The 17,655-nt window shown below is 34.1% G+C and overlaps 1 protein-coding gene across 1 annotated transcript in view; it reads left to right on the top strand.

Annotated features, from left to right (window-relative positions):
* The window catches only part of GPR158 (G protein-coupled receptor 158), a 318,792-nt gene that overhangs the window by 279,242 nt on the left and 21,895 nt on the right, over nucleotides 1–17,655 (top strand). Inside the window, 1 exon segment of the mRNA XM_006907013.2 lies at nucleotides 16,412–16,650. Coding sequence (XP_006907075.2) covers nucleotides 16,412–16,650 — 239 coding nt within the window.

The following is a 17,655-nucleotide window of genomic DNA, read 5'->3' on the forward strand; positions in this document are numbered from 1 at the left end:
AACAGATGCTAATCTTCCTTTGCAGCCAGGAGCAGATCTAGCTTCAGGCTCAGAGCTTCACTGCAGTGGTATCTAGATAAAATTTGTTAACTTTTTTTCGCTGTATTTATTTCATAGTTAATTTCTATTTATGTTATCAGTTTTTCATTAAAAGTAGAAATGTAAAGCTTTCTTTAAAATATTTTAAAGTAATAAATAAAAATTGATTTAAAGAATATACTAGCTGATATGCAGATACAGGCAGAAATCTTGAGGGTGGTATGCCAAGGATTGGAATTTGGGAAATTAGATTACTTCATCATTCTTTTTTTTAAAGACTGGAATTAAAACTATTCTCTCTCTATGTATCTCTAGAAGTCATTTCCCTGAAGAAATACTCCCACTGAAGGCTTAAATTGAGTCAAAACTTTCTAATTTAATGAGCTGAATTATTCTTATCCTGTGTTTACCATCTGGCTTTATATTATATATAATTATATATGACAGTTATATATAGTATATTTAATTTTTCCATATTCCTTAAATTTAACTGATTCCAATACTATTTAAGTCTATAACTGAACAATCAGCATTTCAAAGGAATGTGAGCAACCCAGAGGAAGTGACTGGCTAAACCAGCTTTGTGTTCCATTCTTAGTGCCACACCTTGCCCATATTATACTCGGTTGACCCTTAAACAATGTGGGGGTTGGCATGCTGACCTCTCTGCCCAGTCAAAGATCTGTGTTTAACTTTCGACTCCCCAAAATCTTAACTACTAATAGCCTACTGCAGACCAGAAGCCTTACCAAAAACATAAATAGTTGATTAACATGTATTTTGTATGTTATATATATTATATACTGTATTCTTACAATAAAAGTAAGCCGGAAAAAAGGAAATGTCATTAAGAAAATCAAAAAGAAAATACATTTACAGTATTTATTGAAAAAAATCCCAGCATAAACCCGTGTTGTCCAAGAGTAAACTGGATTCAGATACTCGTTAAGTAAATGAGTGGGAGGATGGTTATAGCGAATGGAACTGCAAGGAGTCTCTGGTTAGTATCTCTTAGAGTCAGACAACATGTGGCCCTGGAGAAGAAATTTCTAAGATTTTATAGTAACATGATAGAAATGTATAACTTCTAACAAATCCAAATTTGTATTTCAGTTTTGCCATTAACTATTTATACAACCAAGAAGAAGTTACTTTAATATCTGAGAATCAGCTTTTCACCTCACCAGTAAAGTTGTTCTAAAGATTCAACGCAACTGTAATATATGTACATATATCAAGTAGGGGGTTTGGTAACAAACCACATGTACTAACTATGGATAAATTAAGTAAAAAGAAAATTCACTGAAAGGGCATGGAGAAAGTCGCCAATTCAAAGGGAAAGCTAAAGAATCAGGTTTTAGAGGACATGACCCGGGTAGACTGTGGGATCAAAGTTTCTGGCCTAAACGACGATATCCCTTGAATGCCATAGGCTCATTTTCATAGGAACTTCATTTTTTTATTTTAAGATTAAAATAAAAAGTAAATCCTACCTCTCTAGGCAGAATATTTATTCTAAGGGAATTATCAGTAGTGATATATAAAATGACTATTATGGTTCCTTGAGAAGATAAGCAAGGACGACTTGAGTTTCTGTTTTATTTCAGCCATATCCCTCAAGCCTTCGTGAAATTATTGAACATTTCTTTCTTCATCTCCTGGTTTCTCACCAATTAATTGTAGTGTTTACAGAATTCCAGTAGCTCTGAAAACTAGAAGCAAATGTGAAAAATGAGCAAAACCTCACTCTGTCACAGAAATAATACTATTAGCCTGGGATGGGAACTTGAAGGTCTTATTCACTTTTACCAAATCTCCCACTTTTTCCTTTAGTCGGCTCTCCCCACATTTGAGTCATACAGCTAAAAACTACCATACCAATCCAAAGAAAATTAAAGAAGAGTCCTTTGTTTATTAGCAGTGGGATACAGGTGTGTAATGGGTTGGAGGAAGGGATGGGAGTGGTCCTTCCCTTCAGGGAGGAATATTTTAGCACTGACACTTAGAGTCACCATCACATGGTGGTGATAAAAGACCAGCTTTTAATTGTCTTTGTTTTTACCTTAAATTCTTTACAGACCAATGGGCCCCTTTCGCCCCCACCGCACTGGCAGGACATTTATGCAAAGCAGTTTATGTGAAACTGAAACTGTTTATTCCTCTTTGGAGAAAGAACTAAAGAAGAATAGTACAATATAGATTATAAGAAAAACAGAGCTGAAGTAGGCAAAAAATGAAGGAAGTTCATTTGTGAAAAGGAATTTCATTCAGTAACTGTAGATATATTTGACATAGTACATGAATGAGGTAGGACATCTAGCACCGGCATGGAAGTATGGGTTCACAGAATACTTTCTAAGCTACGTTGCTTGGTTGGTTGTTTGGCTGGTTGGTTGATTGGTTTTAAGAAACTCAGGAAGCAATCTCTCTATGCTCAGAAAAGCCAAGTGTATTTTCAGAAGGCAAAATGAGGAAATATTTTAAATGAAAGAGGGTGAAGAGAGATTAAGAAACTTAATGCTGGAAGAACATTTTTCTATTCCCTGTAATATGGTTTCTGAAAACAAATTGCCTTTTCCTTTTTCTAAGGCTAATCAAGAAAAAACAAAGGACTTTTTGTACTGTATTTAAAATGAATATTTAAGCAAGTTGTAAAAAAGCCTTCTTCTGGCTCTGGACTAGGGATTTTCATTTCATGCATTATTCAGTGCTCCTTGCTCTGGATACAGTATAAGACATAGCAGTTTTCTCTACCATACTCATTAGCACCAAATGTTTACACTTTGTGGGAAGTATAACACACACACGTATATATAAACCTATGAGTACATATACATATATTTGTATATGTATATATATATATATATATGTATGTATGTGTGTGTGTGTATGTTTCCTGGTAAATTTTGAAAAGTAGAAGATATTTATATTTATTTATTTTATGTATTCTTGTAAGGATACATAAAATACAGTAAGATATTCTAAATTTTTAAAGAGCAAAATAAAGACTATCTCCTTTACTTTAACTTGTGGTAACTACCAGATGGCAGATAATTTGAGATGGAGCCTTAGGCAAATGCCTGAAGTGCAGATATTAGACTTCATCTATTCAGTGCAGACCCATCTGCCTTAAAAGACCATTGAGCAAGGAGTTGGTTAGTCCTCATTTTCAAAAGCCAGAAAGATAATAATTTTTGTTCTTAGGTGGCTGAGCGAATGCTTATGGCCATACACGATATTCTCCTCAAAGTCTTTTTGCATTCACTGCGACACCCAGATAAATGGTGTTTAAGGTCCCAAATCATGACCCAAAGAGTTTTAACATGAAATAATTTCAAAATAGTTTTAGCCAGTTACCCATCTCAGCCAAAATAATATATCACTAAAGCGGCCTTTGAACATGTAGCTGCAGACATTGCATTTTGACTGGGAAATGGGAAGACTTTGCCATATGGATCCTGGTAGTGATATGGGCCTCAGGCCCTCCTTTCTGCTGAGTTCACCATGATTTTTTATCTTTACTGACCACCTACTCTGGATGTAGAATACTTTCAAGTGGAGAATTCCTCATAATGACATTTTTTTAAATTAAATTTATTGGAGTGACATTGGTTAATAAAATTAGGTTTCGAGTGTACAACTCATAATTTTCATACGTATACTGCATCGTGTACTCACCACCCAAAGGCAAATCTCCTTCTGTCACCATACATTTGACCCCCTTTACCCTTATCTACCTTCCTCCTCCCCCCTTTCCCTGTGATAACTGCTAAACTGTTGTGATTATGAGTTTTTATTTGTCTTGTTCATTTGTTACTTTCAGTTTTTTTACCACTTATGAGTAAAATCATGTTTCTCAACTTTATCTCTCTAACTTATTTTGCATAGCATAATTACCAAAAGTGGCATTTCTTAAGAACCACATTGTCCCAGAGAAAATGGACTTAAGCTTCTGAGAAGATCTCTTTCCCGCCAGAGACCTGTACTATTTAGACAGTGTTAAAGAAAATAATCATTCCAACACTTCTCAAAGAACTATTAAAGAGCCATAAGGCAGACTCTGTTCAGGGGGACAGCTCCAGCGGGATATTCAGCAGGGGAGAGAGAGTGGGCTCAGCTCGGAATACAACAGGGACAAGTGGAGATGCATCATCAAGGCGCAGAGTGGGGCTCTGGGCAGAAAATTATTAAGAAATATCAGGGGTATAAAAAATTTTCTGGCTAAACTAACTTGACAGGGTTCTTGTGGAAGGCAAGCTGGGGTGATCTCGGATATCAAGACTGAGAGATTCTTGCTAAACTGACTTAGCAAGATTCTTACTAAAATTGGACAACGCAAAGACGGAAATACATAGTCTGGGCCTAGTCAAAGCGAGGGCTCGGGGAAGCCTGACTTAAGTTTAATCGAGGAGAGAATCTTTGTCACTAGGAAGCTAAGTAAGTAAGTTCCAAAGCCAAAGAAAGTTACTTAGCTTCACAGGTAAATTAGAAAATACCTGAGCCTTACCTCGTACACCCATGCTTTGAATATACTATAACTAGATGCCCTACAGAAAAATGACATGCTTAAGATGAAGTCTTACAGAATAAAGGTTTCAGTTTGATGTTTCAGATCTATCTCTAATAATAGCATTTTAAGAAATTTGAAAAAAATGAATTAGTAAATAACTTTTTCTTTTTCTGTTTCTTAACTCATTAAATGCTAACCTGAGCTTTGAGAGATTAAAACAACTTCTCTAGAGATATTTTTATCATTTAATTTTTTTTAATGCAACAGAAAAGATCAAAAGTCATGCTCTTAAAAGTGTAAATTTACTTCATGAATTCATGAATTCATGGAATATACCATGAAGGCTCATGCTAATGCACAGAATTATTTGTGGGCTATTCTGATTCTAATTCATTTCCACAAACTGAAAATGTATAGTTCTGTATCTCAGTTTTGCAGGCCCTACATTTTTGTCATTCTCACTCATTTGCTTGGAAGGTCCTAGAAGAAAGGAGGCCCTTGGAAACTTGAGAAATAAGGAAAAGATGCCCTCTCACTTCTTTTTCACTCATCTTCCCTTTTTTTTAATTGTTCATGAAGCTACTTGAGTCAGTTTTCTGAGACTTTCCATACAGCTTTCCATTGTGAATGGCTCCCCCAGAAAACACATCAATGAAATCTCGTAAGCCCCAAAGAATTACTCTTTTATTATAAAATCTCTGAGTAGCTAGAGGAGACGACAGTTCCCTCTGCTCATTCCTCCCAACCTGTGACTCCTAATGACTTCTCATCACACTGCCCTGTAGCTTCTTAAAGGACCCCCACTGAGTGGCCCTAAATGCCGTTAATTATGTCGGTCTATTTGAGTTATTTTCAGAAGCTAATTAAAGGTTTCAGCCTTGAATAGCTCCATTTATAAATTAATATGTTCAGTTTAGTCTACCCATATGAAGTAAAAGATATGGGAAATATAAGCATATTGATAAAAAATATCTTTTATTAACTAGAGGTCCATAATTGTATAGAACCTTTAACTATTAGACATAAAATAGGACTGTATCTCACTCAGAAAACTAAAGAGACTTAAAGCTTTACTTATTCTGTCTGACTTTAAATGTTCTACTTAATTTGTTTTATGACACATAACTTTGAAATATACTTTTTAAATAACATCTACATTTAAAGATTTTCAATATTAAGCTTTTCATTTTGCATTTGTTATATGTGCTCTAATTTCTAATTACAGCATCAGTATTTTATGTCGAGATTTCTTGAGACAGGCTTGTATTAGAAATACAGTTCAGGAGGCTATATGCCAAATTTGAAACATGGACTTTTTTTTTTTATTTTTTGGATTGTTATGGTTTCAGCTTGTACGTGTGTGTGCACTTGAGTGTGTGTGTGTGTGTTAATCGACTTTAAAATTACGAATAAAAACCCATCTGGTAATTCAAGATTAATGCTCTTCAGACCATAGCTGATAAATTATTTATCCTAATGTTCTTTGTATGCACTCAAGTGGAAATCTTTTTTTCCTTATGCGAAATGCATGTAAGAGAATAATAGGAAATTATAATAATTTATTCACGCAGCAAAAAGAAGGGCAGCCAGGTGGCTTTAAAGACCAAGGAGAGACAGTCTGCTTCTGTAAGCTGTTAGGTACCATCACCTGCCTGCTGTTGTCTGGGCCCAAAGGCAAGTGCTCAGCTTGTGTCATTGTATGAAACACCTATGTCCTTCTGATGCATCCAGCTCACCTGGCCTCTGGTTACTCTGCTTCCCATCACTCAGCACTCGCCTGTGTCCAGTCCATACCTGAGTTATGTTTACATTTTCATTCAGTTCCAAATAATTTCTAATTTGATTTATTCATTGACCCGTGAGTTATTTAGGAGTGTTATTTAGTTTCTAAATGTTGAGGGATTTTTCACAAATCTTTCTTTTTTGATTTCTAATTCAATTCCATTTGGTCAGGTGCATACTTTATATGACGAGTCTTCTTAAATTTATTGAGGCTTGTTTTATGGTCCACAATTTGATCTGTCTTGGTAAATGTTTCATGGGAACTTGGAAGAATGTGTCTTCTGTTGTTTTGGGGTGGTTCAATAATGTTTAAGTCTTTTATATCCTTACTAATTTTCTCTCTCCTCATCATATTAATATTTAGAGAGTGGTTTGAAATTTCTTATTTGCCTACTCCTCACTGTTCTTTCAGTTTTTGCTTCATGTATTTTGAAGTTCTGTTTTTAGATGCGTAAGCATTTAGAGTTATATCCTTTTCGTGGGTTGATTCCTTTATCATTATGAAGTGACCTTTATTATTCCTGGTGATATTTGTTGCTTCAAAATCTACTATGTCTGATATTCATATAGCCACTTCAGATTTCTTTTGATTAATGTTAGCATGGCATACCTTTTTTCTCCATCATTTTACTTTTAACCTATTTTTCTCTTGTATTTAAAGTGTATTTTTTGTTAAAAAAAATATATATATATAGCTGTGCCTTGCTTTTTAAATCTAATCTGATAATCCCTACCTTTTAATTTGAGCAGTTAGACTACTTTTAAAATGACTATTGGTAATCTTATGGTGTTAGGCAGTATTGTCTATATTCCTTATTTGGCCTCTGGTTACCCTAATGCCCAGCATGCAGAATTTACATGTCTCCAGTCCAAAAGACTGGAATTGAGCTAACAGAGAATTTAATACTAGAAGCACACATATTCTGGAAATTCCTGGATTGACACAAACTACCAAAACTGACTCAAGAAGAAATAAAAAATCTGAACAGACCTGAAACAAGTAAAGATATTGAATTAGTAATCACACACACACACACACACACACACACACACACACACACACAGCCCAACCCAATGCTAGATGGTTTCACTGATGAACTATGTAAGAATTTAAAAAAGAATTAACATCAGTTCTTCACAAACCATCTTGAAAAATAAATGAGGCAACACTTCCCTGTTCATTATGAGACCAGCATTACCCTGATTCAAAAACCAGACAAATACATCACAAGAAAACAAACTATAAACCAACATCTCTTATGAATATAGACACAAAAACCTCAACAAAATACTAGCAAACAGAACCCAGCAACCTGTAAAAAAGATTATACATCATGACCAGGTGGGATTTAGCCCAGGAATGTAAGTGGTTCAACATACAGAAATCAATCCATGTAATAGAATGTATTAATATAATAAAGGACAAAAGCCATGTGATCATCTCAACAAAAGAATTTGACAAAAATCAACATGCTCTTCATGATAAAATCAGTCAACAGACTAGGAATGGAAGGGAACTTTCTCATCCATATAGAAACCATGAAAAACCCACAGATGACATCATGCTTACTGATGAAAGACTGAAGTCCTTCCTCTTTTGTTCATGAGCAAGACAAAAATGATGGCTTTTTTTCTATTTTTATTCAACATTGTCTCAGGAGCTCTCACCTGAGCAATGAAGCCCAGAAATAAATAAAATATATCCAAATGGAAGAAAGAAGTAAAACTGGTTGCAGATGACATGATCTTTTGTAGACAAAATTCTAAGGAATCCATCAAAAAACTATTAGAACTAATAAACAAGTTTAGTAATGTTGAAGTATACAAGATCAATATACAAAAAATATCAGCTGTATTTCTACACATTAGCAACAAACTGAAACTGAAAGGGAAAATTTTATTTACAATAGCATAAAAATAAAATATATAGGAATAAGTTTAAAAAGAACTGCTAGACAGGTACTCTGAAGACTACAAAATATTGTCGAATTAAAGAAGACCTAAATAAATGGAAAGACATTCTTGTTCATGATTTGGAAAACTTAATGTCTTAAGATTGCAATATTCCTCAAATTGATTCAATCTAATCTCTATTAAAATCCCAGCTGCCTTACTTTTTTTTTTTTTGTAGAAATTGACAAGCTAGTTCTAAAATTCACATGGAAATGCAAAGAGCCCAGAATGGCCAAAATTATCTTTAAAAAAAAAGAAAAAAAGAACAAAGTTGGAGGAGTCATACTTTCTGATTTTAAAGCTCTTCAAGCTACAACCATCAAGACACTGTGATACTGGAATACGAAGAGACATATAGATCAATGCTTGATACCCTCAGGCAAAAGAATGATTGACCTCTACCTTATACCATATACAAAAATTAATTCCAAATGAATCAAAGACCTAAATGTAAAACTATAAAACTTAGAAGGAAACAGGTATAAATACTTATAGTCTTGGAGAGATAGCAAAAGCATAAGCGACAACAACAAAATAGATAAAATGGACCTCATCAATATGAAAAATTTTTGTGCATCAAAGGGTACTATCAAGAAAGTGACAAATGAAGGTAAAAAACCATATGATCATCTCAATAGATGCAGAGAAAGCATTTGACAAAATTCAACATCCATATATAATAAAAGGTCTCAACGAAGTGGTTATAAAGGGAATGTACCTCAATATAAAAGAGGCCATATATGATGACAAGCCCACAGCTAACATCATGCTCAACAGTGAAAAACTGAAAGCTTTTCCTCTAAGATTAGGAACATGACAAGGGTGCCTACTTTTACCACATTTATTCAACATAGCATTAGAAGTCCTAGCCAAAGCAAGGGAGTAGGGGTAGAGAGGGAGGGAGGGGGAGAGTGAGAGAAAAAGAAAGAAAGAAGGAAGGAAGGGAGGGAGGGAGAAGAAAAAGAAAGAACAGATGTTGACCGAAGGAAGGAAGGAAGGAAGGAAGGAAGGAAGGAAGGAAGGAAGATAAAGAAAGGTCATCTAAATTGGAAAGGAGGAAGTAAAACTGACACTATTTCAGATGACATAGTATTATATATTTAAAAATTCTAAATACTCCACCAAACATTTATTAGAACTAATAAATGAATTCAGTAAAGTTTCAGGGCACAAAATCAATATATAAAAATCTGTTGAGTTTCTATACATTAACAACAAATTATCAGAAAGAGAAATTAAGAAGAGAATCTCATTTATAAATGCATAAAAGAAATACTTAGGAATAAATTTAAGAAGGTAAAAGGACTGCATGCTGAAAAGTATAAGACATTGATGAAATAAATTTAAGAAGACAAATGGAAAGATAGATATTCTTTGCTCATGGATTGGAAGAATTAATATTGTAAAGTTTCCATATGACCTAAAGCAATCTACAGATTCAGTGTAATCCCTATCCAAATTCCAATAGCAGTTTTCACAAGAATAAAAGAAACCACCCTAAAATCTGTATGGAACCATAAAAGACCTCAACTAGCCAAAGCAATCTTAAGAAAGAACAAAGCTGGAGACATCACACTCCCTGATTTCAAACTATATTACAAAGGCCTGGTAATCAAAACTATATGATATTGGCATAAAAACAAACATATAATTCCATGGAATGAATTAATGAGTCCAGACATAAACATATGTAGATATGGTCAATTAATTTACAACAAAGGTGCCAAGAATATACAATGGAGAAAGGACAGATTCTTCAATAAATGTATTGGGAAAACTGGACAGCCATGTGAAAAAGAATAAAACTGGAGTGCTATCTCATACTGTACCCAAAATTAACTCACAATGAATTAAATACTTCAATGTAAGACCTGAAACTATAAAACTCCTAGAAGAAAACATAGGTGGTAACTTCCTTACCATGAGTCTTGGCAATAATTTTTTAAATATGATTCCAAAAGCAAAGGCAACAAAATCAAAAGTAAACAAGTAGAACTGCATCAAAATGAAAAGCTTCTTCATAACAAAGCAATCTATCATCAAAATTAAAAGGCAACCTACTGAACAGGAGAAAATATTTGCAAGTAATATATCTGACAAGGGTTAATATTTGAAATACATAGACAACTCATACAACTCAATAGCAAAAAAAAAAAATCTGATTTAAAAATGGGCAGATTTGAATAAACATTTTTCCAAAGTAGGCATACAGATGGCCAGTGGGTACATGAAAAATTGCTCAATATCACTAATCATCAGGGAAATTCAAATCAAAACCACAATGAGATATCACCTCTCACCTATTAGAATGTCTGTTACCAAAAAGACAAGAAATAACAAGTGTTGGCAAGGATGCGAAGAAAAGGGAACCCTTGTGAACTATTGTACGGAATGTATATTGGTGTGGCCACTATAGAAAACAGTTTGGAGATTCCTCAAAAAATAAAAAATATAACTGCTATATGATCCAGCAATTCTGCTTCTAGGTATTTATCTGAACAAAATGAAAACACTAACTTGAAAAGATATATTCACCCCCATGTTCATTGCAGCATTTCTTATAATAGTAAATATGGAAACAACGTAAGTGTCCATCAGTGGATGAATGGATTAAGAAAACATGATGTGTATGTGTGTACACAATGGACAATGGAATATTATTCAGCCATAGAAAGAAGGAAATACTGTTATTTGCAACAACACAGAAGAACTTTGAGGGCACTGTGCTAGATAAAATAAGTCAGAGAAAGACAAATACCGTATGATCTCACTTATATGTGGAATCTTAAAAAAAGAAAAAAAAAACTAAGCTCATAGATACAGAGAACAGATTAGTAGTTGCCAAAGTTGGGGTTGGGCAGAATGAGTAACAGGAGTCAAAAGGTACAGACTTCCAGTTATAAATTAAATAAGTCCTGGGGCTATAATGTTCAGCCTGGTGACTATAGTTAGTAATACTGTATTCCATATTTGAAAGTTACTAAGAGAGTAGATCTTAAAAATCTTTATCACAAGAAAAAATTGTATAACTATGTATGGTGACAATATTAACTAGACTTATTGTGGTGATCATTTCACAATATATACAAATATCAAATCATTATGTTGTATACCTGAAATTAATATAATTTTGTTTGTCAATTGTACCTCAATTTTTAAAAAGAGGCAAAAAGGCAAGCCACAAACGGAGAAAATATTTACTGTGTATATCTGACAAATGACATTCATAATATATAAAGTTCTACAAATTATAAAAAGACAATACAAAAAAAATCATGAGTTGAACAGACACTTCATAAAAGAATATATATAAATGGCCAATAGCACAGTGAAAGAAACTAGATACAAAAAGCTACATGTTCTGTGATTCCATTTATATGAAATATCTAAAACAGACAAATTTATGGAGACAGAAAGTAGATTAGTGGTTACTAGGGTCTGGGGGGACAGAAAGAATGAGAGACTGCTAATGGGTGTGATGAAAATGTTAGATAGTGGTGATTATTGTACAATTTTGTGAATATACTAAAACCACTGAATTGTATAAATTCACCATAAGATGGTAGATTTTATAGTATGTGAGTTATATTTCTGAAAAAGAATTATTTGAATAATTATGAAAGTTCAACTAATAAATTGCAAGCAAGTTGTGTAGGTTTGTATGAAAATCAACAGCTTCCTAGTTACCTGGAGAAAATAATGAAGGAAATATTCTATTCAGTTTTAAGTGTGAACCTTAAATACCTAGGAATAATCCCAAGACATGATTTGTGTTACCAAGATGAAACCACTACACAAATTTTAGAGAGATTTGGAAGAAAATTTAAATAAGTAGAGAGATATGTTGTATCACCAAATTGGAAGGTTTGAGATGCAAAGACTCAACTCGCAAGAATACAAGTGGTCAGAGCTCATCTGTATGCTGAGCACCCATCTTATGCATTCAACTCACAACTGAGTTGTGAGTTTTATTTTTTATAATAGCAATAGCTTAATATGCTCACAATAATTTTGCTTTTTAAACTTACTGTGTCTTAGAAATCTTTCCATATCAGTGCACATTCTTATTTAGAAGTTGCATAAGTATTTGATTTGATGGATATATTATAATTTAAATCAACCCACCCCCCAAAATATACATATACTCCCAATAATCTTGCTGAACTTCATGTCCAATAAATGTTAAAATCTATTTCTGTCTAGGTGATGCCAGTCCTTTTTAATATACATCTAAAATCCATCCAGTGAGCAAGAAATAGGTTTAGTTTACTTCTGAAATGAAGTTTTGAGAAATTGATGAAAAGTTTAATGAACATGAGGACCTGTGACCTTTGAGAGCAAACTGACAGCAGTGACTCCAGCTTTCCTGTGTGTGGTTCACTCTTAGGGCGTTTCTGTTGAGATCTGAGTGGCTTTACATTTATGAGACATAATAATTATTTCCTGCGTTTCCTCACAAGCATTATTCTCTGGGATTTCGAAGAGGGCAGTAAAATTAATAGAAACTTAACATGAATGAGAACTTTAGGATTTTAGGATTATTCTAGTTAAATTAATAGAACAAAAGACTGGATGGCTTGAGAATGTATACATGCATTCCTTTCAGAAAACAAATCACAAATAAGTGCAAATATTCTGAAAATGGAAAACTCTATTACTAGAGGCTTTATATTTTGGTGTCAGCATAATAAAAACTCAAAAATTTATCTGACAGGCCAGAGCAGTCAGCCCATTGGAAAGGCACCTGCGCCCATCGTAGGCCTATCTGGAGAGACTGCACAGAGTAGCAGTTCTCAAATTGTAGCCTTCATCAGAATTTACCTAAAATGTTTGTTAAAATAAAGATTTCTGGGCTCTGCTCCCCAAGAGTATCTAACTCAGTAGGTCTGAATGAGACCCAAGAATCTGCATTTCTAGCAACTTTACAAATGATGTTGATGGTACTCGTTTGGGGACCACTGGCCTAGAGCAAGTGACATCTAAACTGAGCCATGAAGGAATAGGTAGGAATTAGTGAAATTAGGTGTTGGGGGGAGGGGGCAGTGAGGAAAGCTGAGGGCAGAGGTTCAGATAGAGTATATCTGTGTATCATCCACAGGGACCGTCAGGAGAGTGGTGAGGGATGTGGCTGCTGAGGAAAAGAGGAACCAATTTTTAAGGACTTTTACCCTACCAAGGAGCTAGGATTTGGGTGGAGAGCCAGTGGAGGACTGTAAAGGGGAGCAACATGATCAGAAATGAAATTTAGAAAGATCATTGTGGCTTCAGTGTGGAGTGTGGATTGAAGGTGGGCAAGACCAATAAGGCAACTAGTCAGGAAGCTACTATAGGAGCAGCTTGATGGCAAGGGAGTGTATAGTGGCAGTGAAGATGGAGAAAAATAGAAGGATTTGAAATATATTTATGAAGTAGGAATTAAATTCTTCATTCATTTGATATCTGGAATGTGGATGAGGGAGAAATGTGGAAGTTCATTTGTAGGTTTCTGCTTTGAGCAATTACGTGGTACTAGTCACGGAGAAAGGTAACACAGGAGCTCAGGAGAGTGCTCTAACCTGAAGATGCAGGTTTGGTACTCACCAGCACGTAGATAACTGAAACGGGAGTAGGTAAAATTCCCTGGGTACGGTGTGTTGAGCAAGGATAGAAGTTGACTACCTTCAGGAGATCGTTGAGGAACACTGCCATTTAAGAAGACTGAGGAAGAAGAATCTGCAGCAGAGACTAAAAAGTTACTGTCAGAGGAGTAGGGAGAAAATCCAGAGAATGCGACATAATGGAAGCCAAGAGCTTCAGCCATGCCAGAAGCTGGAGGGAGAGCAAGTAAAATAAGGAGTAACAATATCAGTTAGGTGCTGTACTTGAAGAAGGTAATTGATAAGCTAAACACAAGTCCTTACAGTGGAGTTTGATGAGCTCAAACCAGAAATGTGTGGGAAGTGAAAACGTAGAGGCCGCAATATAATGACAGCCAATTCGTGGGCTGCCTTTTTTGGTCCTTACAATGGAGTTGGATGAGCTCAGACCAGAAATGTATGGGAAGTGAAAACATAGAGGCCGCAATATAGTGACAGCCAATTCGTGGGCTGCCTTTTTTTTTTTCCCCATCATTTCAACAATATTTTTATGAATTTATCTGCTATTAATAATGAGAATTGAATGTATATGTTAAATGTCTTTTTATATTAAGTTCTGGAAATTTCTTGCAGTCTTTTTGTATATGTTACTGCTTTCCTTCAGAAATAATGGAAAGTTCTGAACAGATGATAGCTTGACAATTTATCTATGAAAAAAATAGTAGAAAAAATAATCTGTATAAGAAGTTGAATGCTTATATTTTTTATATAGCTATATGTCATATAAATGCATGCCTAAGAATTTTATTTTAGTACTTGATTTCTAAGGAATGAACCCCTATAAACTAGCATTTTTTAAAGATATAGGGAAATTTTCTCATTTTATTCGAAGACAGTGCTAGAAAATACATCTTATTCCATTTTATAAAAACCAATATCCTGAAATGTTTAGATCAAAGTGCAGAGTTGTGTTATTATGTTCCCTAGTATTTGAAAGCCAATAAAATCAATAACAAGAGACTCATGAGGACTTTTGTTTGTTTTTTCCTCTCTGGAAGTGAGATTGTGGGATCTATGACAATCTTGAAGTCTCAGACTATAGAATAAATACCCAAAGGGCCATCTGGAAAACATAAAAATTTCTGATAATGTAGAAGTGGATTTTCTTGATTAAAAGATCACCAAACTGGGATCATCCAGATTCCTGGGCAAAAGACAAACTCATCCTGTTAAGAAATACTTTTAGATATTTTAAAGAAGTGTTTTAAAGTTATTTTTAAAATCTACTGTTACCTCTCTTTGAGTTTTAGAGTTTCAATGTGGATTGTAAAAATCTTCAAGTACCAAAAAAATAAATGATTTTTAACATCTTGGCTATGGAAAGAAAATATAAGTCATAACTATTTTTTCTGAGAAGCAGTGGTTTGCAAACTGATGAAAACTCCTCACAGTAACTTGAAAAAGGTTTCTCAAAAGAGAAAAATAGCATAGTACATCTAAACTATTTCAAGTGTATTTGTTTCATTTCTAGATTTTTAATAATTTTTGTGAAAATTCATGTGATTACTTCATAAAAAATGTTGAAAGAATAAGGTGGAGTAGGGAATAGAAAAGTTGGGGAAATGAATTTATTTTTGCTATTTGAAAATTGATTATATAGATATCCTCATAGTATTGTAAATCACTCAGGGTGGTTTATTCAAGTAACAATTTTGTGATACAAAATATCAGAATGAGAGTGAGAGTTAATATCGGCTAGGAATATTCTGGAGGTGAGATTAAATTAAGAGCAGGTAGGCAGACCACTACAGTAAGGTTGGACTTCGTCTTCACACACTATTTAGAGGTGGAACAGTTCTTAGATATTGTCTAATCCATGTCAACCCTGGCTATTCATTTGAGTCCTAGACATGGGAAACAACCTAAAATTTTAAAAATCACTACATTTCTTCTAGGTCATCCCAATCCTCTTCCTTAATGTACTGATCTTATTCAGTTACCCTAGTATTTTAAGTACCCCATCATTGTTTTCATACTTATTTCATTATTATTTTTGGTAATGTGATAAAATGACTGTAGAGGGTGGTCATATAAAATGATTTTCAGAAAATACCTTGCATAACATTCTACTGTTAAAAAAACTGGTTCAAGGAAGTTTTTGACTTAGTATAATATTATAAAACCCAGTTACGCACTTTCAGGACCTCAGAAACCCTATTTGAGCGATGTTTGCCTATAGATCTTTCTAAGGTCCTAAGGATTTTTCTTGAAATATGAAGACATAAAGAAATCTATGTAAAGAATTCCATCCTATACAAATCTATTGGCTCACCAGCCTCTAATGTAGGATATTTGTTCTGCTGTTGGAAGATAAACTAGAATGAAATTAAGTGAAAGTAAAAGCAATACTGTTTCTGGTTTTCTTCATGTTTAAACTCTGCATAGGTAGACTTTGGTGGGTTTAAATTTTACCTATAAAAATAAGATATTTTAGAATTTTACTTTCCGATTGTTGGGTATGCCTTTACATTTTGATGTCTTGCTTTTCCAGGGTTTTGAAAGTGTTTCTTTCACGAACAGCCCAACGGATTCCATATATGACAGGTGGACGGGTCATGAGGATGCTGGCAGTAATTCTCCTGGTCGTATTTTGGTTTCTTGTTGGCTGGACTTCATCTGTTTGCCAGAATTTAGAGAGACGGATTTTACTTATCGGCCAAGGGCAAACATCTGATCACCTCATCTTTGATATGTGCCTCATTGAGCGCTGGGATTACATGACAGCAATTGGTATGTGGTCACTTGTTTTGTGGTTTTCTTGCCCTTTTTCCCGTAGCATTAAAATGGGTTTCTTTAGAAGCCTTGCCAAACCCTTTCACAAAGCCTAAAGGAATTTTACTTAATATGGTTTCGATAAATCAATATTATAAAAAAGACAATAATGATATGTAGAATGAAAACTTTTTCTGAAAGTTTCCATTCTTTTTCAAAGGTATGTAGCATTGCTGTGAAAATATAGTCAAGTAAGTCAGGAAGGAGACATGCAATAAATAATGGCGACTTCTAACAGGCTTTCTGCTTTCCATCTTACTGCAGTCTCATTTGTTAACAGTGGTTTTTCTCCTAATTTCTTTAGTTGGGAGAAAAAACATCCTGGTATTTCTTACATAGTTTTGATCCTATGATATAGGGCACTCTTTGTGTAGAAATTTCCTCTACAAAATCTCTAATTAACCTATCTTTCTTCTAAAGATTATTAGGAATTCTCTGGAGATCCAGCATTATACTAAAACAAAGCCATGCTGCTTGGAGATAGTAAGAGTTATGTGACTGAGAAACCAGAGAACTTGGAAGAGCCACATGATGACTTGGGCCAAAAAGATAGACTATTTTTTTGGCATCTCAGTTTTATGAAAAATGAAGAAGAAAAATCTATAGGAATGTTTCTGTTGTTAATATGAGGCTTTTCTAAGTTAAGCTTCCAGAGATAAAATAAAGAATGAAAAAAACCTCTATTATTTTGTTGTCATTTCCCTCAGTAAGTCACAAAATAAATCTTAATTTTATTTGGCAGATATCAAAAATAAACACATGAGTTTAATTTCTATTTTCTGACTCCCTCATAGTTGGCAATTGTGAATATTCATGTTTAGTATTTTGCTAGGACCTACTAAAATGTGTATTTAGTTTACAATTTAACCAGAATAATATTTTCTGGGTAAGATGTTTTAATAATCTTATAAGCCTGATATCTGTAATAATAAAGCAATGATGATATATAAAGAGAATGGATAT

The sequence above is a fragment of the Pteropus alecto genome, unplaced genomic scaffold (genome assembly GCF_000325575.1).
Source record: "Pteropus alecto unplaced genomic scaffold, ASM32557v1 scaffold11, whole genome shotgun sequence".
In the NCBI taxonomy this organism is placed as follows: Eukaryota; Metazoa; Chordata; class Mammalia; order Chiroptera; family Pteropodidae; genus Pteropus; species Pteropus alecto.